The 26339-nt window shown below is 41.1% G+C and overlaps 1 protein-coding gene across 1 annotated transcript in view; it reads left to right on the top strand.

Moving 5' to 3' along the window:
• Window positions 1-26339, top strand: part of LOC134602545 (A disintegrin and metalloproteinase with thrombospondin motifs 2-like) — a 571473-nt gene that overhangs the window by 171626 nt on the left and 373508 nt on the right. Inside the window, exon 3 of the mRNA XM_063447513.1 lies at window positions 2174-2324. Coding sequence (XP_063303583.1) covers window positions 2174-2324 — 151 coding nt within the window. The remainder of the gene's footprint in view (window positions 1-2173; window positions 2325-26339) is intronic.

A 26339-nucleotide genomic window follows, 5' to 3' on the forward strand; every position in this document is an offset into this window, starting at 1 on the left:
TATGAGGCCATTTCCAAAACATTCAAGACAGTTGCAAGGATTGGATGTTCTAGCAAATTCACCACAAGGTCAGAACGAGCATGTGATGCTCAGAGAAATTGAAAAAAAAAGAAAACAAGATTTACATCTCAGACCCTACAGGTCTCAGTTAGCATGTTAAATGTTAAAGTTCGTTATAGTGCAATTAGAAAAAGACTGAACAAGTATGGTTTGTTTGGAAGGTTTGCTAGGAGAAAACCTCATCTCTCCAAAAAAAACATGGCAGTATGGCCCTTATGTCTGCATAAGTTACATCTGAACAAACAACAAGACTACGGGAACAATGTTCTTTGGTCAGACTAGACTAAAGTGGAGATGTTTGACCATAATGCACTGTGCCACATTTGGTGAAAATAACATATCAGCACAAATGCCTCATACCAACTGTCAAGCATGGTGGATGGGCTTGTTTTGCAGCTACAGGCCTCAGGAACCTTGCAGTCATTGAGTCGACCATGAACTCCTCTGTATACCAAAAGTCAGTCTAGAGCTTAGACGAAATTGGGTCATGACCCCAAGCACACCAGCAAATTTACAAAATTATGGCTGAAAAAGAGCCATCAAGGTGTTGCATAGGCCCAGTCAAAGTCCAGACAGATTGAAATGCTGTGACGGGACCTTGAGAGAGCTGTACATAAAGAAATGCCAGCAAACCTCAATGACCTGAAGCAACATTGTAATGAAGAGTGGGCCAGAATTCCTCTACAACGATGTGAGACTGATAAAGTCAGACAGAACAGTAATCGGTAATAACCTGATTATTTCAGGTTATTGCTGCTACAAGTGAAACTGATCCGTGCCCCTCCCTCCTCTTCCCCCCCACTCCCTCTCACACATACAGACAGATACATACAGACACATACACACACATATACACATACAGACACACACACACATGACACACATACATACAAAGAGAGAGGCACACATACAGACAGACCGACACACAGAGACACAGACAGGCACACACACATACAAAGACACATACACACAGAGAGGCACACACACATACATACAGACAGGCACACACACAGACAGACACATACAGACACACACAGACAGACAGACACACACACAAGACACACATACACACAGGCAGGAACCGACAGACACACACATACAAAGACACATACATACAGACAGGCACACATGCAGACAGACACACACACATACAATGACACTTACATACATACAAACAGACAGGCACACATACATGCAGACAGACACATACAGACACACACACACAATGTTTAAGCCCCCCTCCTGTTTCCTACCTTTTAGGTGCAGGAGGGTGACTTTTCGTGGGGTCCAGTGGTGACTCAGGCTGATGGGAGTCAGAGTTCCCACTCTGACTCCCTCTGCTTCCTCCTGCGCGGGCTCTATGTGTTAGCTGGGAGGAGTGACGTGCAGTCACTTCCTCCCAGCGTGTGATGTAATCACAGGGGGCCCGGTCGCGCTGTTAATTTGTGACAGCATGGGCCTCCCCACCCGATGGACCCCTTGGATGGCGGCGGCCAGAGCCGCAGAAGATGGCGGCGCGTACCTGGTCGCAGGGCGTCCGGGCACCCTGGAGTGACGGGCCCGGTCGCAGCTACGACCCCTGAGACCGCGGTATGTACGCCACTGGCTACAAGCTATTGAATCATAAGGTGTACTTAGTTTTTCACACATGGCTTCCTCATTTTACATTTATTTTCGTTAAATAATGACACCGTGTAATTTGTTGTTGTTTATCTGCGGTTGTATTTACTTACTTTTAAGACCAGCTAAGGAACAGATGATTGTTATTACGTCCTGATATGTAAAACCATATAATGCAAAGAGGCTGTACTTTGTTTCCCATGACTATATATCTTAATAGTGGTCCATAAGTGGATATTGTTTCAAAAATGAGATCACTTATTTAAAATGACGTTTCTGAAACAACTCTAGAATGTTTATCCAAGACTAAGACCGTTTAGTTGCTCTAAACTCTGCAAGTAAAGATTTTTATTTAACAAATACAAGCTTAATTAGATATGCTGTGTTATCTTAAAAAAACTAAAATAATGTTGCATTAAATTGACTTGCATTAACATTTTGTTTTACATTTATAGTACAGTTTCGACAATTCATTTTCAACTATTCATTTCAGGCTGGAATGATTCGCACAGATGATGATGAATTTTTTATAGAGCCCTTGGAAAATGAAAAAAATGAGGAAGAAAGTGGGAGAACTCATATTGTGTATCGTAGATCAGCTATACTAAAGCTTTTTCCTGAAAACACTGACATTCAACATAATGGTAAGTCTCAAAATTTTTATATAATAACTCATATGTATATATTTACATCTATCTTATCTATATAGTTATATATATATATATATATGATATAATGTGTGTAATATCTCTTCTATATATATGTGATAATCTCATGCTCAGTCTAGTAAAAATGTTATCTGTGGAAAAACAAATTATAAGGAAAAAAAATAATTTAGAAATCTGGCAAAGGATTAATCGAAGCACAGTTTAAAGGTTGGCAGTGTATAGGTTATGTTAATAATTCAAGCATAAATTGTAAATTAGGTGTAATCCACCCTCTCATCCCCCCCTCCCCCCCCCCCCCCCATTGATACATTTTGCTTATATGGTGGCAGATATATTTGAAAAGGTATCATCATAGATTTAAAATGATAAAATACAAATTCATTTAAAAAAAAAAAAAAAAAGGCAAAAACTTCTTATTATAGCTTGCCACGTATTGAGCCAGAGCCAGGGTGTCCTGACAGACAAGTACCATGTGTCTCGAATGCACCCAACTTAAAGTGGGTGTGATGTCGTTGTGGTGGTAAAAGGGTTAAAGTTCACTATTTGTCTGTACTAGACCAGAAATAAAATACCCCTTAACACCACCCACACTTAAACATTATAATATAACTTTTACTATTTTAACGCTGCCACCACCAAGACAATTTATAAATGGGGGGCCTTGGTCCCCCAGGTAAATCAATAATAAAAACCCACCAAATACAACTTAGCACAATATTTAAGGAATTGCAAAACACTAATTAGTTTCTTCAGTTAACGTGATGCTTTACCAGACAAAGGCAGAACTTAATAAAGGAATATTTATTATGAGCAAAAAAAAGTCACAGTGCAGACAAAAATATAGATGGCAAGCAATTTAGTTACACTAACAGGTAAAAACAAAAGGGATAAAAAACAGAAAGTCCTAATCACTTACTCATCTCTTCAAAGTAAATACATCTGCCTCAGGGGATCTTTGGTAGGAAAGATGGTGACTCACTTAGAATTAGATTCTGGCCCCAAGCAAGTACTAAGACATTTCAGTATCATTGGATATATACCGTGTGGATTACCACCCCTAGTGGAGTAAAGGCGTATCTATAAAGATAATGAGTGACCAACCCCTTGTGTTCCAGACCAACATCAATCCAAATGGAAACATTTGGTTCTATCTTCTCTTATGTACCTGCCACAGAAATAATAATTGCATCTACAAATGTATTATTTTCCCATTCTAAAAATATGTCGCGAGCCTTACTTGCGACCCACTATGACGGAAATCACAATTTCCCCCTATGGTTAAGTTATGCCAATCATGTTTGAGCTTGTTTAGAAGATGGCGCTTGTCACATTCCAAATATAACAAAAATAAGGTTTCATTATTATTATGTGGGTAAATATTTATGTTTTTTCCTTTTGGATATGATACTGGAACAAGGCTAATGGCCATTAACATATCAAAGAGATTGACTTATAAATTAAGAGGTACAGGACATATGGCTGAAGTCAGACATCCAGGCTTTTCAAGTGTAGAATCTCACAGCTTGCAGCTTTCACATTCCTCTGCAATTTACATTACCCCTTCTGTCATCTGACCTCTTTGGTGGGTCTCATCTTCAAAAGGAATTAAGGCTATAAACCTTCCATTCAATCAAATTAACGCATTTTGACATTGACAATACCACCTCTACCAGGCAAGCAGATTATCTATACACTACACAAATTACATTGAGACAATACGCAGTAATGAATTATGCACCCTTGCCGTGACACTGTGTTTATCCTGAGGCCTAATGCAGCCGACGGTTCGGTAGTTGAGAGAGGCAGCCGATCTTCTGGCCCTGGGCTCCTATTTATCAGCTTACTCCTTGTAGCCCTCAACAAAACTCCACAAACTTGGAGGGCGTGTTATGGCAAGAAATCTTTGAAGCAAAATTTGAGAGGATATGCCAAAAGTTCTGGCGCCACTTATTAAGCTGCCCTTGCTGTCCTACCTTGTGTACTGCTCCGGGGGTTTGGCAGCTGTTGTGGCACATCAATTTTCCTCAAGGCTTGGGGTCCGACTGGAGTCCTATCCAACCCACCGTCCACATACCCAGAAGGGATTACGGATCTTGGATCTCTGATGGGAGTATGATCCTGCTGCATGGAGAAGGAGGATCCATGGACATCTGGTCCGACCTCAAACAAAGCCTGGCACTAAGCAATGATGCTACACTCCAGTGCGGTGCATCGGAAGAGGCCTAAATTTAAAACTTTTTTTATAATTAAAACACTGTATCTGTTGCAGTGGATGTGATCTACTTGGATTTTGCCAATGCGTTTGATACAGTTTCACACAATAGGTTAGTGTTCAAACTAAAAGAAATTGGTATTGATGCAAATTATTGTTCTTCTTGGCTTAAAGAAAGAGTACAGGGAGTTGTCATTAAAGGGACAATATGTAAAACGTTGTATTACTAGCACTAAGCACTATAGTTTCTATTTAATGGTAAATTTTCAAGCTGGAGGAAAATGTTAGGTGCTGTCTCTCAGGGTTCTGTTCTGGAACTGCTTCTATTTAACATATTTATAAATGATCTTGAAATAAGCATTGAAAGTCATGTTTCAATGTTTGCAGAAGACACAAAACTCTGTAAAGTAATACAACATTATTATTATTATTATTATTATTATTATATTTATAGAGCGCTGTCAAATTCTGCAGCGCTTTACAATGGGTGGATGAACAGACATGTAGCTGTAACCAGACAAGTTGGACACACAGGAACAGAGGGGTTGAGGGCCCTGCTCAATGAGCTTACATGCTAGAGGGAGTGGGGTAAAATGACACAAAAAGGTAAGGATAGTATTAGACTAGTGACAGTTGCAGAAGAGGAAACAGTTGGGAGCTATTAACAGTTTAATTGATACGCTTTTATGAAGAAGTGGGTTTTTAATGATTTTTTTAAGGAGTGGAGACTGGGTGAGCATCTAACGGAGGAGGGAAGCGAGTTCCACAGGAATGGTGCAGCCCTCGAGAAATCTTGAAGGCGAGCATCAGAGGTGGGAGTACGGACAGAAGATAGACGCAAGTCTTCAGCAGATCGTAAGGGCCTAGACGGGACATACTTGTGTATAAGGGAGGATAGATAGATAAATATTACTTTGCTGCAGAAAGATTTAGATAGATTGGGGGACAGGTCACTCAAATGGCAAATTAAATTTAATGTGGTTAAATGCAAGGCTAAAGAATTCACAAGCAACTTACACCCTAATTGGTAGAGAATTTGGGATAACAACACACGCAAAGTATTTAGGAATTGTTATAAACAACAAATTACGCAACAGTGTGCAATGTCAATCGACAGTTGCTAAAGCCAGTAAGGTATTGTCTTGTATAAATAGGGGCAATAATTCTTGCGATGAAAATATAATTTTGTCTCTTTATAAATCACAATTTTGGGCACATGTTTTGAATAAGGATATTATAGCACTAGAAAAGTGTTTGATGTTCCACGAGGGATAAGCCAAATGGCAAATGATTTAGGTAAACTAGAAAAATGGTCAGAGCTGTGGAAACTGACATTTAATGTGGATAAGTGCAAGATAATGCATCTTGGATGTAAAACCCCAAGGGCAGAGTAGAGAATATTTGATAGAGTCCTAACTTCAACATCTGAAGAAAGGGATTTAGGGGTAATTATTCCAGATGAATTAAAGGTAAGCAGACAATATAATAGAGCAGCAGGAAATGCTAGCAGAAGGCTTGGTTACATAGGGAGAGTAATTCGCAGTAGAAAGAGGGAAGTGCTCATGCCATTGTACGGAACACTGGTGAGACCTCACTTAAAGTATTGTATGCAGTATTGGAGACCGTATCTTAAGAAGGATATTGATACTTTGGAGAGAGTTCAGAGAAGGGCTACAAAACTGGTTCATGGATTACAGAATAAAACTTACAACGAAAGGTTAAAGGATCTTACCATGTATAGCTTAGAGGAAAGACGAGACAGGGGGGATATGATAGAAACATTTAAATACATAAAGGGAATCAACACAGTAAAGGAGGAGACTGTATTTAAAAGAAGAAAAACTACCACAACAAGAGGACATAGTCTTACATTAGAGGGACAAAGGTTTAAAAATAATATCAGGAAGTATTACTTTACTGAGAGGGTAGTGGATGCATGGAATAGCCTTCCAGCTGAACTGGTAGAGGTGAACACAGTAAATGAGTTTAAGCATGCGTGGGATAGGCAAAAGGCTATCCTAGCTATAAGATAAGGCCAGGGACTTATGAGAGTATTTAGAAAAATGGGCAGACTAGATGAGACGAATGTTTCTTATTTGTCGTCACATTCTATGTTTCTATGTGTTTATGCCTGCAATGCATGACTGCATAGACTGTCATGTGGTTGTAAAAATTGCTATATTGATTAAATATGACAGATTGGGCTGTCAGTCACCTAAAACACTTGAATACACTAAAAAGAAGTAGTCTAATAAACAGATACACATACATCTAAAATATTTATTAAACAAAGCAAAATAAAAAAATTGTATCATGTATAAGTAAGCACCTTACATTACTGAAATTTATAGTTTTTTAATGAACAAGCAAAGTTGAAAAAGCTGCGAAAGTAATGAAGTAATAGAAAGGTGTGGAGGCTTTTTTTGTTTGTTTAGTTTCTAAAACCCATCCAACTGCAACATCAGACCCTGAACTAGAGGCCTCTATATCTTACATGGTTTTGTTTAGTGTGTTTATGAGTTTGACCTTTATGTTACGGTAAGCGCAGGCATTTGTGCACCAGCTGTTACCTGGAGGCCAGTGTATGGGTAAGTAGCTCCTAGGAAGTCCATACATTTGGTTGTCATTAACAAAACACTAGAGTCACCCGGACCAGAACATCTCAACGAGTGGTGCTTTTCTGTTAACCGTGCAATGTAAAAAGCATATTTACATTGTAGGGTTTAGTCTACCTGTTGCACTGACAGCCACTAGATATGCTTCCACTGCACAGGCAGGGTAAAACTCGGTCACATGACACAGAAACCCCCATAGGAAAACATTGACTCAGTGCACTGCAGCTCTTGCATTTATTGGTCAGGAAAGGGTACAGGGAAGCAGCGCCTTCTGCGTGTCCTCAGATTTGTATGGTGGTGAGTCAATGTGGAAAATATGAAGACCGAAAACAGAATACAGTGTAGTATATTCTATAGGTGATGAGGTAAAATTAGAGAAATGCCACTTACAATTTTCTGCTGCAGATATATACGCCTGGGCGGTATAATCCCTGCCTGTGGATATGTTGCTCAGCTTGATTCCTTGTAGATGGTATATAAAAGTAAAAAGAAAGGGAAAACGAAAACTGAAGAGAAAATGCTCTAAATCACCAAGTGTGTATCACTCCAAATCACACAAATAAAATCAACAATATAATATACAATATGGTGAGAGCAAAATATATGGTGAATAAACCAGTATGTGAATAAAAAACATGCGATATTACCATGTATCTGTATATCCTAAAAATATAAAACACAAGACATAGTATAGCCTGTATAATGAATTAAAACAAGAATGGAGAAGAAATAATCTCACTCACAATTTGCTGAGCCTATGGAAGTGGCTCAGACTTATAGCGCCTTTTTAGATAATGTGTGGGACCAAAAGTGCTGGATGTAATGTAGAAGCTTCACTGCAAATCCTCAATTTCCCTCCTGGATGGTTAACATACGCCAAAAAGAAGGTGTAGGTGCAGGAACAAACTCTTTATTTGTACAAAACAGCATAAAAATGGATCTCCAATGGATAAAGTGCACAACGCGTTTCGACTGATGGTCTTTTTCAAAGTGCTAAATTTTATGACTCCTTGTCAGGTTTAAATATCTAAAAAAGGCGCGTTTTCTGTCTCCGTTACGTCACTTCCGGTTTTCAATTGCGTAATTTCCTTTTAGAATGTTTCCGGGTCAGCGGTCATTCTCTCCTCTAGTGATGAACTTCCGGTATTACAGAGACGTTTCTTCACGTGGACCAGTTCAAAGTGCGCATGTGCATTGAGACAAAGTCCATGAAAACTTCGTCTCTTGACAAACGTATTACCTCATTTGAATTCCACCCAGATACATCTCTCCTCCCAGGACCTCTCCCCTGCTGTCCTGCAACGTGTCACTGCTTGCCTTTCTTCCATCTCTGATTGGATGTCCTCCTGCTTTCTGAAACTAAATCTCTCTAAAACTGAGCTTCTTGTCTTCCCTCTCCTAATACTGATCCTCTGCTTTTGCTTTTCCTTCAAGTTAGTGGTACCCACATCAGCTCATCCATGCAAGTGCGTTGTCTTGGCATTATATTTGATTCTGGCTTCACCTTTGAGCTTCACATCCAGTCTATTACCAAATCCTGTTTATTCCACCTTAAAAACATTGCCCGCATCTGCCCAATCCTTACGCAAGAAGAAATTAAGGAGCTTGTTCATGCACTAATCTTGCATGAATTATTGTAACCCTCTCCTAATTGATCTTCTTAGAAGCTGTATTTCCCCACTACAGTCTGTAATGAGTGCTGCCTCTAGACTGATTTTCCTCTCCAATAATCTCTTGCATGGATTATTGTAACCCTCTCCTAATTGATCTTCCTAGAAGCTATATTTCCCCACTACAGTGTGTAATGAGTGCTGCCTCTAGACTGATTTTCCTCTTCAGTCGCTCCTCTCACTCCTCACCCCTCTGTCATTCCTTATATTGGCTTCCTGTATCCTATAGGAATCAATTCAAAGTACTAATCTATACCTATAAAGCACTGAACAATTCAAGTCCATCTTATATCACTTCACTGATCCATAGGTATGCTCCTTCTCGGTCTCTCTGCTCTGCCCATGACTTTCTCCAGTCCGCTGATCGCACCCGTATGACCAACTCACGCAGGACTTCTCACAGGCAGCTCCTTTCCTTTGGAATAGTCTGCCTACCACCGTCAGACTCTCCACTAGGTTTCAATCATTTAAGTAGTGCCTTAAAACCCATCTCTCCAGGAAAGCGTATGGTCTCCCAGAGTAGGCTCTACCTCACATACCTGTCCCTTTCTCTCTCCTCCAGCTCTGCTTCACTCCCTACTTGTTTAATTGCCATCTCTTGTCCTATTGTGTTTTATACCATATCTCCTTGTAACGGATCACCTGGCACCCCAACTGGTTACCTCCGTTGATGGATGCTCCTAGCGCTTCTTGAGGATTCCAAGCACTCTAGCCGACACCACAACCACTGCAGGTCGAACCTCTCTTCCTTCAGAGCGAAGCAGGAAAGAGCTCTTGAAAGAGCTTGGAAGTGATTATAGCAAGGGAATATGCAGAGCATAGCAATACCTTGTAGCAGATTCCCCCAATAAGAGACAGGACTCCAAATTGAGGGTGAAGTAGAACTGTCTAAAACTTTATTTTACTTGGGACTAGCCCATATGGTCATTACATTAACATTGCTGTGAAAACTCAATAAAATAACAAACAGTCAAATCATAGCAGGCAACATACAGTGACTTATTATAACATAATTACATATTTATAAATGGGTGGGGAAGACCGTAATTAACACAAAATGTCTCTCCTGCATGCAGAATTAGAGATATGCAAATCTACCCGAATATGCAAATTGCCAGTCTTGCTATTCAGGTAGTGCATATTACTGTTGCTACCAACAGAGGACGCTACACAAGCTCCATAGCCAAATCCACCTAGCTGGTAGCAATCCTCAGCAGTACAGGAGAGCAGGAAATACATCCCAGGGGCCATAGTCGCATGGCAGGAGGCTGGCAATTCCGCCACACTCCTCTAGACTGTAAGCTTGTTTGAGCAGGGTCCTCTATAACCTATTGTTCCTGTAAGTTTTTGTAATTGTCTCATTTATTGTTAAATCTCCCCTTCTTATAATATTGTAAAGTGCTATGGAATATGTTGGTGCTATATAAATGCCAATAATAAATAAATAAATAAATAAATAAGAGAAATTAGAAGTTGGAGTTGGGTAGGGCAATAGAGTTGTTAAGCTGGACAAAAGTGATGTGTTGTCCCTTAGGTTTCTGTTCTGCGACCACTTCTATTCAATCCATTTATAAATGATTTTGAAAAAGGCATTAAAAGTCATGTTTTAGTGTAATACAATGCAGGATATTGCTTTGCTGCAGAGGCATTTAGATAGATTAGGGGACAAGGCATTCAAACGGCAGATGAAATGTAGACAAATGAAAATGTATGCACCGAAGGGTGAAACGTACACAAGCAACTTATTGTCTAAATTATGGGTGTCCAACTCGCGACTTGCAGGCCACAAGTGGCCCGGGATCGCTAGCATTTGTTATGTATGTGCCTGTGTGTATAGGTATGTGATTGTGGAGGTGGAGTTTACCGTGTGGCGGGGCTAAAAGTGCCCAGAAAAGGGGAAGTAGGAAGGAGTCCCTGCTTCTCCAACATCCAGATTTCAGGAGCTGCACTGCCTCCACTCCAGCCCATAATGGACATAGGTAAGTGTGTGTGTGTGTGTGGCTGTCTGCCTGTGTGTTTGACTTTAACTGTGTGTGACTGTGTCTGTCTCTGTGTGTGTGTGGCTGCCTCTCTGTGACTGTAACTGTGTGTGAGTTTGTCTGCCTGTGTGTGTCTGCCTCTGTGTGACTGTAACTGTGTGTGTGTGTGTGTGTGTGTTGCGGTCTGCCTCTGTGTTTGACTGTAACTGAGTGTGTGTGAGTGTCTGCCTCAGTGTGTGTGGCTGTCTGCCTGTGTGTGACTGTCTGCCTGTGTGTCTGTGACTGTCTGCCTGCGTGTGTGTGGCTGTCTGCCTCTGTGTGTCTGAGTGTGTGGCTGTGTGTGTGACTGTCTGCCTGTGTGTCATTGTAACTGTGTGTGCGACTGTAAGCCTGTGTGTGTGATTTTTCACACTGGGCACCTAAAGGTCTAAGCCTGGCCCTGGCTGTATCTTTCCCAAAGTGCCTGCATGGACATCCCCTGTGCTTCCTCCTGTCATGGAGGAAGCAGTTTATGGACCCCTGAGGCAGGCGGCTGTGAGCACATCAGAGGCGGCAAGGGAGCTGCATCAGTAGATGCACTTATTATATATTATTTTATTCAGGGGAAACAGGGCTTTCATTTAACATCAAATATTTAGCTATGAAACATAATTTAATATGAATAAACAAATGGGTAAAAATAAGACATTTTGTTATTTTTTAGTTCTACACGACAATTTAACTGTGAATGTCATAATACGGTTTGCTTTTACAGCAATAAAATACACATATTTGTATATCACATGTAAACAGTACCCCTTATGTACAGGTTTTATGGTGTTTTGGGAAGTTACAGGGTCAAATATAGCACGTTACATTTTTCTGTTTTTTCACATTGAAATTCGCCAAATTGTTTACATTGCCTTTAAGACTGTATGGTAGCCCAGGCATGAGAATTACCCCCATGATGGCATACCATTTGCAATAGTAGACAACCCAAGGTATTGCAAATGGGGTATGTCCAGTTTTTTTTTTTTTTTTTTAGTAGCCACTTGGTCACAATGCCAATTTTGGCCAGTGTTTGTGACTAAGTGGCTTCTAAAAAAGACTGGACATACCCCATTTGCAATACATTGGGTTGTCAACTATTGCAAATGGTATGCCATCAAGGGGGTAATTTTTATTCCTGGGCTACTATACGATCTCAAAGGCAACGTAACCAATCTGGCAAATTTCAATGTAAAAAAACTGAAAAGCAAGCCTTATATTTGACTCAGTAACTATTGAAAATACCATAAAACCTGTACATGAGGGGTACTGTTATACTCGGAAGACTTTTCTGAACACAAATATTACTGTTTCAAAACAGTAAAATTTATCAAACCAATTGTATTGTCAGTGTAAGTGCCATTTGTGTGTGAAAAATGCAAAAAAATTCACTTTCACTGATATCATCATCATTGTAATACATTTTACTGTTTTGAAACACTAATATTTGTATTTAGAGAAGTCTTCCGAGTAAAACAGTACCCCCCATGTACAGGTTTTATGGTGTCTTGGAAAATTACATGGTTAAAAATAGAGCTAGCAAATTAAATTCTCTGGACTTTCGGCCTGGGTTGTCAGACAGGTCCCGCAAACTGTAATTAATAAAATGACCTAATTATGTAAAAATATTACATAAATATATATGAAGAATTATTTTATATATATATATATATATATATGGAAGGCGTGGCCTGAAGTTGTGGGAGGGGCTTGGTTCCCCTTCTTAAGGAGCACCAACCCTTCCCTCATTACCTGTTAGGTCTGGCGAATTGTGGGAAGAGAGATCGTCACTTCCGGTTTGTCCTGACGCCATTCTGCTTACCTGTATCTCCGTGGTCAGCTTCCAGGGTCCCAACGAATTCTGTCTCCTCCTCGGCTGCCTGGCTTCATTTCCAGGCTGGGCGGTTCGCTGCGCTTTTCGTTGCGGCAAAATCGTAAGTTATACGGCCGTCGCAATTTCGGCGCGGTCGTTTTACGTCATCCTAGTACGACGATCGCACGCATGGTAACTGTTCGGTACATATTCACACGAATGCCGGCATTCGGTTACGGCTTGTATACGGATATAGCAATATTAAATATTTATTCGTATGGGGCAACTCGTTACATTCATCTTATGCCCGTTCGTTTGCCGAAACGCTCTTAACATTTTATATGTTACAACTTGTTATAGGCGCTAGGGAGACCTCTGGTGGCTGGTTCATTGTCACTGATTTCTCTCTCAAGTGATGTTTCCACGACCCCTGGTGGTCATAAAAGGTTATGACATGTGGCATCATTTGCTTTCTAATTTTGGTATGATTACAGGATATTTGTTATGACAACACTGCTGGTACTAAAGTATTATGCGGGGCAATTCGTTAATTTTACATGTAGGACAATTCGTTCACATTTGGTCACCTTATGACCGTTTGTTTGCCGAATCTCATTTCTATTCTATGGTATATTAATGATAGGCACTAGGGAGACCTCTGGTGGCTGGTTTCAGTACTGTTTTAGTTGGTTACACAACCCTGGTGGTCAGAAGGGTTATAATCACGACATCAATTGTTTTATTACAGTATTGGTAGACCCGTGTTATGTGCACCATATGAGCATCAATATACGGGACATATTGTCACAACATGCTTAACGGTCAATTGATTATGGACCTCTTGTATTTTCAGTGTTCTACAGCAATTCCACTGTGTTCTGCTACCCCACCAACTTTTTGTCACTCGACATAGGTCAGTAATCACTATTTAATTATACCTTAGGGTTACGCTAGACCAGATTCCTCATATGTATTTTCTGTATTACTAGGTATAGGCATCCTAGCACTTTTGAGTATTTGGGTTCCAGTCCCCTAACTGTTGGAATATTTACTGGTAGGTATCTGATCAGCAGGGGGTTGAGGGCTACATATTTTAACCCTTACAAACTCATGTTACTCTCGTAGGTTACTACAGCTCACCTGGGTCACGTTGTCCTACTTTCTGCAAAACTTCACTACTAGTGAAGTACTACTGGTAGGTATCAGATTAGCTGGGGATTTAGGGGCACATTTTTCTTATTTTATTTTTACCCATACAAACGTCAATTACTCTTGTAGATTACAACAGATCGCCTGTACACTCCTTTTCATACTATCTGGCAACTTGCTCATCAGGTACTTCACGTTTTCTCGACTACTTCTCCCTCCCTACCTACCCTTTCGGGTTTTATACAGATACTGGCATACTAAAATAGGACCCACTAGGTATGTTTTCTGGCCTTCTACGCCTTCCGTTAGTGGTCCCGCAAGGCCAACACCCATCCTCAATTCGCAGGTACGGCATCCCCTCGGGCCCATTCATAGCTAGCCGCCTCGCTTGGTTGCATAGGGAGGGCCTCACTTGTCACTCCCATTCTGTCTTATGCTTTTACAAGTCACAGAGAGGCCATCCCCCCGCCATAATGCCAATGGCCACGTACCCACACGCGCCAAATCATAGATAGTGCCTCTCAAAGCCGCTTGGCTACTTGCAGGGCCTCACCTGTCACGTTGCTTAGTAATTCTTCGCCGCTTGGCATTAGTAACAATAGCCAGTTGAGTAGCACCCCAGGTAACATATTATTTTATGTTGTAGCATGTCACAAGTTCCTGAAGAAAGGGAAGATGTGTCAAAAGCCAGTACACCGGCTAGATCGGTCACTCCATCTCGGGGTGACGACAACGCAAGCCATGCATCACTCAGGGCGTGGACTATTCCAAGAATCACGGCTGAATTAAGGAAGAGAAATATTCATTTCCCTGCTATGGCCAGGAAAGCTGAGTTGTACAGACTATTGAATACCCAGACTGATAACACTGGGGCGGGGGAAGGGTTCAGCGGGAACCAGTCTTCAGATCTGCAGTCAGTTTTGTCATCAGTCCTGACCTCTTTGGGTCGTATTACGGACAGACTCGACAAAATGGATGCAGATAGCCAGCAAAGGTCGCCTGCTGCTGCAGGGAACCCGGTTGCTGCGGTGCGCTTGGACCCCCTACCGGGTAATTTACCAACTAGTTTTAAAGACCCGCATATAATTAACCCAGCACACATAGTGCCTGCTAAAACCAAAAAGGACATCTTGGAAGGAAAGGATATCAATCTGGTATCACTTCTGATAGCCTCACAAGATGTCCTTGAGAATAAGACCTATGCATATGTGTCAGTGGTTCTAAAGTCCAGAGATCCCAGGTTGAATCAGAAGCTATCGATTCCAGAATTTGTACTGGCTTTTGGAATATACAGGGATGTGCTATGCTCTGTATATCCGAATAGGAGGGAGGAATTGGACCTTTACCTCCACAAGCTGGTGGATTTGGGGCACAAGTACGGTGGTGCGTCTTTTTACGACTACCACCGTGCTTTTTTCGCAAAGGCGTCGGCCACCCCAGCACAGTTCAATATTCAAGCTGATTGGGGTGTGCTTGATACTGAGCTGTTTTGCCGGCACTTTGCGGGCCTAAAAACTCCAGCTTGTGCCATTTGTTCGTCCAATTCCCACACGGCTAATTTGTGCCCTAATTCTCCTGAGGTGAATGCTGTTTTTTCACCTACTAATGTGGTACCCACAGGGAGATTTGGCAGGGTGCTTAAAGACAAACTATGCCGTGATATAGTGTTCTTGGGCAAATCGCAGGTCTGTAACAATTTCAACACCGGCACTTGCGGATACAGTGCCTGCAGACTTCTGCATGTCTGCTCAATATGTTTCAGGGCTCACGCCAAGGCAATGTGCCCCAATAAAAAAATAATATTCCCTAAACAGTATCTATCGTCTCTTCATGTCTCCCTACTGAAATAACTTTTATGTGCTCACCCATCACAACATCTCGTTGACTTTTTGGTGGCAGGATTTACGATGGGGTTTCACACGGGTATTGTTCACATGCCTACAGGGATCCTGGAATGTAAAAACTTACAGACAGCCCTAGCAGCACCAGACACTATTGACCTACTCCTACAGAAGGAAATAGACCAAGGTTTCTTGTTAGGCCCTTTTGACTCCCCGCCGTTCGCGGTCTGGAGAACTAATCCCATAGGACTGGTCACTAATAAATCCTCAAATAAACAAAGGCTAATTCTCGACCTGTCAGCCCCCCATGCATCTCCTTCTCCAAGTCTAAATTCACTAACACCATCTGAAGAATTCTCCCTCCAATATGCCAACATAGATAACGCAGTCACAGCCATCCTCTCGGCCGGGGTAGGGGCATGGCTAAGTAAAACGGATATTGTGAACGCTTTCAAATTACTCCCTATTCATCCATCCCTATGGCATTTACATGGGGTTAAGTGGCAAGGCTCGTATTACTTTTTCACACGTCTCACGTTTGGTTAAAAAAGCAGCCCCAGGATTTTTGATATATTTGCTGAGACGCTGTGTTGGAATCTACTTAACGTTTGTAAATGCCCCACTGTTATCCATTACCTGGACGATTTCCTGACCATAGAAAGTAACTTAGCACCCCCTACTAGCCTCCAGTCAATCACACGACTGTTCACACAATTAGGAGTTCCTGTATCACCAGGAAAGACTGAAGGTCCAGATACGATAATCAACTTCTTAGGGGTAGTGCTGGACTCTGTGAACATGCAGGCTAGCCTCCCCAGGGAGAAGATTGAACGCATCCTGGCAGCCATCGACCTTTACTTGGGAGGAGGCTCATGTTATAGGAAGGAATTGCAATCCCTGTTGGGTTCATTAAACTTCGCAATGAAAATTATTCCACAGGGAAGAGCATTCATTTCCAGGTTACTTAGCCTGTATCCAATGTTGCAAACTGACGCATCCCGCATTACCTTAGACGTACATGCCACTGCTGACCTTCATATGTGGAAGGAGTTTTTGCTAAACTGGAACGGAATAAGCATTTTTTTCCCGGTTTGGTCAGAGAAGTCGGTATCACTCTGGACAGATGCCGCAGCCACTTCAGGATTTGCCGCTATTTTGGGCAACGAATGGATGTATGGTAAATGGTCAGGGCAGATTGCTGAGATCCCCAGGTTTAAAGAAACTTCGGCATTATTTGAGCTCTATCCTATCGTAGCGGCAGCAGTTAAGTGGGGAGCAGGCTGGTCTGGGAATACGGTTCATTGCTTCTCAGACAACATGGCCTCTTCCCTGGCCATCATGCGGTTCATGAGGACACTCACATGGCTAGCCGCTAAACACAGTTTTCTTTTGTCTTGCATTCATGTGCCTGGGGTTCTCAATATTGCAGCTGATCACTCGGTTTCAGGAGTTCCGGGAAGCTCTACCAACAGCTACCCTAATACCAACTCCAGTACCACAGTGGCAGGAGATGGTCTGGGACTAAAGGAACGGCTATGTCACGGGCAGCAACTCTCACAGCTCGGTGTTTCTGCTAATACTAGGAAGGCATATGGTAGAGCTTATGATGTATTCAATAAATTCTTGTTGGACTTTAATGTCATTGACCAGTTTTCCATGGAAACCATTATTGCTTTAATTTCTTTTTGCCACCTTCGTCTAACATCATCATACAACACCATTAAATTGTACATCACAGGTATTCAACACCACATACTCACTACTTGGCCTAACAGACAACGCTTTCTGTCATCCTACCAAGTTAAGGCTATTCTTAAAGGTATCAAAGACTCCACTCCTATACCCGCACCAGCTAGACTACCCATCCACGATCTATTATTCCAGGCACTATCAAATCTACTAGACACCTCACCATTCGAAGCCCATACCAATTGTGTAATTAAAACAGCCATCTATCTGGCGTTTTACGGTTTTCTGCGGCCCAGAGAATTCACCACTGTTAGCGTTAACTCACCCACCTTCGTCACAAGATCAGATCTGGTAAAGGTTCACGATCACTATCAACTATCCCTACACCATACCAAAACTGGCGCCAAAAGTTAGACAGTCATTATCCCCTATTACCCCACTAGTAATACATGGTGTCCGGTGGAAGTTTTCGACACTTTTCTGGCTTTCTGTAATATGGCTCCTACACAACCACTCCTATCCTTGCACTGTAATAAGCTCACTACGAGCAAATTCATGATGTATGTTAGGATGTTGTTGATCCGGTTAGGTATGAATCCGGCCAGCTTTTCTGGACACTCTTTCAGGATAGGAGCCGCCACTACCGCTTCAAAGAAGAATATCCCGGCTCGCATTATTAAGATATTAGGCCGGTGGAAATCCACAGCATACACCAGATATATCCCTCAGCCTGTACGCCTGGCATTCAAAACTATGAATATGTAATGTGTATTGTTGGGTTATAGAATGAATAAATGGTTATATCTTTTATTTCAGGCCTACTTCCTCGTCAGTTCCGGCACTCCACAACTGACATTTTCATTCTATGTTTGTCTTATGTCAATAATACTACGGCTTATGCCATGACCACAAATGGAAGGCGTGGCCTGAAGTTGTGGGATGGGCTTGGTTCCCCTTCTTAAGGAGCACCAACCCTTCCCTCATTACCTGTTAGGTCTGGCGAATTGTCCCACCCACCACACCGCTTTTATAAGCATTTTATAAGGTAGGCCCTCTTTTATTTCAGGCCTACTTCCTCATCAGTTCCAGCACTCCACAACTGACATTTCCATTCTATGTTTGTTTTATGTCAATAATACTACGGCTTATGCCATGACCACAAATATATATATATATATATATATATATATATATATATATATAGATGTGTGTGTGTGTGTGTGTGTATATTTATAATTTTTTTTATTATTTTGATTTATTTAGATATCAAAATGCAGTTAGAAGAAAATTACACACACACACACACACACACACGCATATATATATATATATATATATATAAAAAAAAAAGGAAAAAACCTTGCACTCCAACTCACATTTGTTTGTAGACCCGGTGCTCGATTGCACTAATTGATATCCGTAAGAAAAAATCAGCACTCCCAGGATTTATACGAAAAAAGAAATTTGGTCTTTATTCCAGAGGTCGACGTTTCAGTTCCACTGGGGAACTTTCATCAGGACAGAATACCTATTCTGTCCTGATGAAAGTTCCCCAGTGGAACTGAAACGTCGACCTCTGGAATAAAGACCAAATTTCTTTTTTCGTATAAATCCTGGGAGTGCTGATTTTTTCTTACGGATATATATATATATATATATATATATATATATATATATATATATTAAACATAATATATTTTTATATATATATTTTATTTTAATTATTTATTTTTAATAATTTTATTATTTAAATGTTTTAACGTATTTACATATTTATTTTATATTATATATAAATATATATATATATATATATATATATATATATATATATATATATATATAAATATATGTATATATATAGTCTTCGAATCTCCCGCACTCAATTTGCCGGTCTTGTACCTGCCTCAGTGCTGCCTCAGCCGTAATGTATACAAATAGAAAAAGAGTGCACTCAAGAGGACTTCTTTGAAAAATAAATTTCATTTATTCACATACGTGTGATAATTTAAAAAAAACGATCAAGTCGACGTTTCAGTCCCCGAAGGACTTTTATCAAGACAACGAAAAGCGGGAAAAGTTGAGATTTAAATATGGTGAAACTGAACTCTGATTGGAGAGTGAACTTACATAAAGAGAAAAAAGAGAGAGATAGTGATGTCATAAATGTAATGTCAAAGTTAAAAGAGCATCATCCCAAATAGGATTTAACCCCGAAGAGTGTGAACTGGTGAGAAAACATTGAATTACGTGAGCAACCGAGATGTAGATAATCCACATACTCGGGTAGAAATAAAAAAACAAGGATAATGATAATGAAGGATCAAGATACCACCCAAGATACAGGTCTCATAGTTCTCATGAATACAAATCACTACATTTAGATTGCAGAGATCGTAAACGATAGGCAAACTTATAGCGTACTCTCTGGAGACCCTACAGTTAAGTTTTTGATGAAATACAAATCTCTCCTGGATAAAGCTTATGATGACCATGATGATCAAATAGAGATGAATATAACTATATTTATATGTGAATAAACCAACTGTGTCCACTTTTTACTGCCTCCCTAAGGTGCATAAACTATATGCAAACCTGACAGGAAGACCTATAGTCTCAGGCTCTAATAACTTGACTAATAGAGGCAGTATATATGTGGACAAGTTATTACGTGTTTTTGTAGAAAAGCCACCATCATATTTGTCATGTTACTCTGTATATAGAGGGAGCCATGTTACTCTGTATATAGAGGGAGCCATGTTATTCTGTATATAGAGGGAGCCATGTTTACACGGTATATAGAGGGAAGCCATGTTACTCTGTATATAGAGGGAGCCATGTTACTCTGTATATAGAGGGGAGCCATGTTACTCTGTATATAGAGGAGGAGCCGTGTTACTCTGTATATAGAGAGGAGCCATGTTTACACTGTATATAGAGGGGAGCCATGTTACTCTGTATATAGAGAGGAGCCATGTTTACACTGTATATAGAGAGGAGCCATGTTACTCTGTATATAGAGGGAGCTATGTTACTCTGTATATAGAGGGAGCATGTTACACTTTATATAGAGGGGAGCCATGTTACTCTGTATATAGAGGGAGCCATGTTATTCTGTATATAGAGGGAAGCCGTGTTACTCTGTATATAGAGGGAGCCATGTTACTCTGTATATAGAGGGAGCCATGTTATTCTGTATATAGAGGGAGCCATGTTTACACGGTATATAGAGGGAAGCCGTGTTACTCTGTATATAGAGGGAGCCATGTTACTCTGTATATAGAGGGAGCCATGTTACTCTGTATATAGAGGGAGCCATGTTTACACGGTATATAGAGGGAAGCCATGTTACTCTGTATATAGAGGGATCCATGTTACTCTGTATATAGAGGGATCCATGTTACTCTGTATATAGAGAGGAGCCATGTTTACACTGTATATAGAGGGAGCCATGTTACTCTGTATATAGAGAGGAGCCATGTTTACACCGTATATAGAGGGGAGCCATGTTACTCTGTATATAGAGGGATCCATGTTATTCTGTATATAGAGGGAGCCATGTTTACACGGTATATAGAGGGAAGCCATGTTATTCTGTATATAGAGGGAGCCATGTTATTCTGTATATAGAGGGAGCCATGTTACTCTGTATATAGAGAGGAGCCATGTTTACACTGTATATAGAGGGAGACATGTTTACACGGTATATAGAGGGACGCCATGTTACTCTGTATATAGAGGGACCCATGTTACTCTGTATATAGAGGGAGCCATGTTATTCTGTATATAGAGGGAAGCCGTGTTACTCTGTATATAGAGGGAGCCATGTTACTCTGTATATAGAGGGAGCCATGTTATTCTGTATATAGAGGGAGCCATGTTTACACGGTATATAGAGGGAAGCCGTGTTACTCTGTATATAGAGGGAGCCATGTTACTCTGTATATAGAGGGAGCCATGTTTACACGGTATATAGAGGGAAGCCATGTTACTCTGTATATAGAGGGATCCATGTTACTCTGTATATAGAGGGATCCATGTTACTCTGTATATAGAGAGGAGCCATGTTTACACTGTATATAGAGGGAGCCATGTTACTCTGTATATAGAGAGGAGCCATGTTTACACCGTATATAGAGGGGAGCCATGTTACTCTGTATATAGAGGGATCCATGTTATTCTGTATATAGAGGGAGCCATGTTTACACGGTATATAGAGGGAAGCCATGTTATTCTGTATATAGAGGGAGCCATGTTATTCTGTATATAGAGGGAGCCATGTTACTCTGTATATAGAGAGGAGCCATGTTTACACTGTATATAGAGGGAGACATGTTTACACGGTATATAGAGGGACGCCATGTTACTCTGTATATAGAGGGACCCATGTTACTCTGTATATAGAGGGAGCCATGTTATTCTGTATATAGAGGGAGCCATGTTTACACGGTATATAGAGGGAAGCCATGTTACTCTGTATATAGAGGGGAACCATGTTACACTGTATATAGAGGGAGCCATGTTACTCTGTATATAGAGGGAGCCATGTTTACTCTGTATATAGAGGGAGCCATGTTACTATCTGAGGTGGTTAACTATGATTGGCCCTGGCATGTTTGTTAGTCTGGCCTGCATGGTTGTCTGGCATGAATAAAAGTAGCATGTTTCAACTATATTAGTAGTTAGACTAGTTTGCACTAAAACATGTGCAAATGGGGAGTTTGCGGTTGTGCAAATGGACTGTTTGCGGTTGTTTGCGGTGCGTTAAACGGGGAGTTTTGGTCTGTCACTTTGAAGCGGGCGTAACCCTTACACTACCTGATCGATACAACATCATACCTGATGTTTTAAAGCATGTTATTCCAAACAATTTAGGAATGTTAGGTGATTTATGCCCTTAATGGATTAAAACCAGACTCTGCATCAACTATGTAATTTTCCATGGGAGTTTTGCCATGGATCCCCCTCCGGCATGCCACAGTCCAGGTGTTAGTCCCCTTGAAACAACTTTTCCATCACTATTGTGGCCAGAAAGAGTCCCTGTGGGTTTTAAAAATCGCCTGCCCATTGAAGTCTATGGCGGTTCGCCCAGTTCGCCCGTTCGCGAACATTTGCGGAAGTTCGCGTTCACCGTTCGCGAACCGAAAATTTTATGTTCGTGACATCACTAGAGGTTAACTGCACCAGATAAAAAAAAAAATTCTATGTAGCAGTTAATGATGTTACACTGCTTCATTAGATACATTGTATTCAACACAGTTCACCCATAATAGTGGCATGGTTTCATAGGGCTTTATATTGCCTTTTATTATAGCCACAAGAGGCTAACTGTAGCTGATACAATAGATCCTTTCAGGCTCATTTACTTCCACCCCTATCATCCTTTATCAACATCCCATCAAGTCCACTATAGAGTCTCCCCTTCCCCTTCCTTGTTACTATATAGAGCCTTTATTTGTCTATGGCTTTTTTAATGGGTTTATATTATATGTCTTTTTTCTAAAGATTTAACAAAATTCATCTTATTATATGTAATTTTCCAATAATCTATTACTCTACATTTTACAAGGAACTTTTTTGTGTCCATTTGACTTCTTCCTATGGACATTTATGTATTTCTTATTTACTGTTAAAATGTAGGGTTACCCCCTGTTCAGGTTCACTTGCACACACCAATAGTTCCTTTGTGAAACACTTTGTTTTTTCTAGTGTAATGCAAAGTCACTGCCTAAATGGGGTGCAAATACAAAATCAAACAAGCATTCACTGTGAGAGCGCATGAAAACACATACACACACTCTCTCATCATAGAATTCCAGCGGATAGGGAATTTGTACTATTTTTGAGATGTCTTCAAGGACTGAAATAAGACTGGGTTACCAAATCAAAAACATTGTATTTAAGTATATGTCTAATTATTTACTATTAGTTACTTTACTAGGAATGTTTTACCATTTTTACCGCACAACTTTAAAGGGTACTCATCATGACAAATGCAGCTTTCATAATAAAGACAAAAAGGGAATTGGGGGGCACACCCGGAACATGCATTTTGCAGGAATGGTGCTGCTGTAGTGAACAAAATGCATACATAATGCAGATTAAGGTACAGCTCACACATACAAATACAGTTTTATAAATTTATAAGGCTACTTTTAAATCACTTATCTCAGCAAACAAATATGGGGATTCAGGTTCATCATATGGCCATATTGTGTTAAGCCCACCAATACTTTACAGTACCCAAATATCAGTGGGTCCTACATTTATTCCAACGTGGGAGTCAAATCAAAAAGATCTAGTGTTAAATAAGCTCAAGTGTATTTTAATATTTTTTTGTAAAAACATTTTGAATATATAATTCAAAATTAATGTGATAAAAAATGCAGCTCAAAAAATGCAGTGTCAAAACTAAACAATTGAAGTCAAGATGCCTTGATGTAAATACTCACAATGCAAATCATATATCTGCTCTACACTAAAAAAATTATAATTAAAGTTACATTTTACTTTCAAAAACCTCCACAAATTTATACTTTCTTGTCTTCACCTCCAAAGGAGCATCTGAAACTGGGGGGCGGGCGGAGTGCCCTTTAGAGGTGACCACAGGAAGCATAAATTTGAGGAGGTTTTGAATAGTAATGTCACTTTAATTACAAATATATTTGCATCACTCATGACGCAGGAGGGCCTGGCATCATATAAGGATGTGCAACTGCAGTGGCCAGCTAAGACGCACAGACAGAGGGTGCATAGGGAAATTTATTACAGGATCTGGATGCACAATAAACTAAGGCACCAGCACCGTGACAGATAGTTATCAAACTGCAAACCTATATCTGTCATTTTCACTTTAACAACTACAGCCTAAATGAATTAAAGGAACACTCAAAATACATTAACCACTGGCACCCCCAATGTAATTTGGCAAACCATTTTAGAATGGTTTGGCTTCTTAACCTCCCTAGCGGTATTCCCGAGCGTGACTCGGGGTTAATTTTCGCTGCCAGAAGCGGTAACCCCGAGTCACGCTCGGGGTAGAAAACTCAGAGTCTCCTTACCTTCTCCCTGCGATCCAGCGATGTCCCCGCTGTGATTGCCGGTGAGAGCCCCGGCGGATGCCTCCATCTGCCCTCCCGGATCCGTCTCTGTGAGCCGCAGAGGCTCATGGGTGCGGAACTGGGCGGGTAATTCAAATGTCTAAAAGTTCTAAAAGTGACACACACAAAGTTAGGTAGAAAATCCTGTCAGATTACATTGTATCACCTCAGATTTGACACAGTATCACCTCAGATCATCCTACACTGCCCTGCCTGCCCCTTTTGCTGTAATTTCTGCCCATAAATTAATTTTTTTTACCATGGCATCAAAGCGTCACTTTAGCATCTCCAAAGCGGCTTTGGATCAGATGAGTGACAGCGGCAGCGACACAGAGCCGCTCGCAGAATTGAGCGACGGCGATAGCGATTCGTGGCAAGATTCGTCATCCGACTCTGACAGTGACCAGAGTAGTGGCGACAGCGACGATTCTGCACCCGAGCTCAGTTATGTGCGCACTTGGTGCCTTATTGATTGCGGTATGGATGAGGTACCGCCGCCAAGATTTCCGTTTACTGGATCACCTGGGATGAAGGTAGACGTTGAGCACAATGATCCTTTGGCATACCTAAAATTATTTCTCTCAGATGACGTCATTGAAAAGATTGTCACGGAGACAAATCGCTACAACGAGCAGCAATCAGCTACTCTGCATAGCAAGTTTTCCAGGAACAGAAAATGGAAACCGGTGACTAACGAGGACATCTGGAAGTTTCTGGGGCTAATACTTCTTCAGGGGGTGGTGGGGAAACCCCAGCAGAAATGGTACTGGACTACCAATAAATTGCTGGCAACCCCATTTTTTGGCACCATCATGTCCGAGTACCGATTTTCCCTCATAATGAAGAATTTGCACTTCACCAACAACGAGGAATTTGACGAAGCCACACATCCAGCGCCAAAACTCAAGAAGATCTGGGAAGTATACCAAATGATCCTAAAAAATTTCCAGCAGGCCTATGTGCCAGATAGAGACATCAGCATTGATGAAAGTCTGATGGCTTACAAGGGACGCCTCAGCTGGATTCAATACATCGCATCCAAGAGAGCACGGTTTGGAATAAAATCCTATATGCTCTGCGAGTGTGCCACTGGCTATATATGGAATTCCGTCATATACACCGGTAAAGGAACACAATTCAACCCCAGGTACAGCGGCTATGGGATGGCAACGTCATCAGTCCTTACACTGCTTGAGCCATTGCTGAATCAGGGGTATTGTGTGACAACGGACAACTTTTACACATCGCCTGAGCTGTACGAGTTTCTGATAAAACACAAGACTGATGGATATGGAACCGTTAGGGCCAACCGACGTGAACTGCCATCTATGTTTGCCAAGCAAAAACTGAAAACAGGAGAAATGGTTGCCTGGCAGAAAGGAAAGATGATGGCAATGCGTTGGCGTGACAAAAAAGACGTATGCCTAATGAGTACAGTGCATAACACCTCCACTGCCATGGTCCACACAAGAGGTGGGAAAGATGTCATGAAGCCACGACTTGTGATAGACTACAACAACACCATGGGAGGAGTCGATAGAGCTGATCAGGCGATGACATTTTATCCGGCTATGCGGAAACAACAAAAAAAATATTACAAAAAAATCTTCAGGCATCTACTGGAACAATGCCTCTGGAATGCCTATATACTGCACAAAGGAAAGAGTGACATGCCTCTTGTTCATTCTGACTTTATCTGGAAGGTGGCGGAGCGGATTTTTGTGAACTACCAAACGGCATCAGTGGCCGTGAACAGATCTGGACGTCGTGCTGTTGACGTTGTCAACCCAGAACGCCTGACTGGTCGTCACTTTATGGATTACATCCCGCCAACCGCAAAAAAGGAAGCACCTACAAGGATGTGCGTAGTTTGCTGCTCAAAGCGAGATAGCAATGGAA

This window comes from Pelobates fuscus, chromosome 3, assembly GCF_036172605.1.
Source record: "Pelobates fuscus isolate aPelFus1 chromosome 3, aPelFus1.pri, whole genome shotgun sequence".
In the NCBI taxonomy this organism is placed as follows: Eukaryota; Metazoa; Chordata; class Amphibia; order Anura; family Pelobatidae; genus Pelobates; species Pelobates fuscus.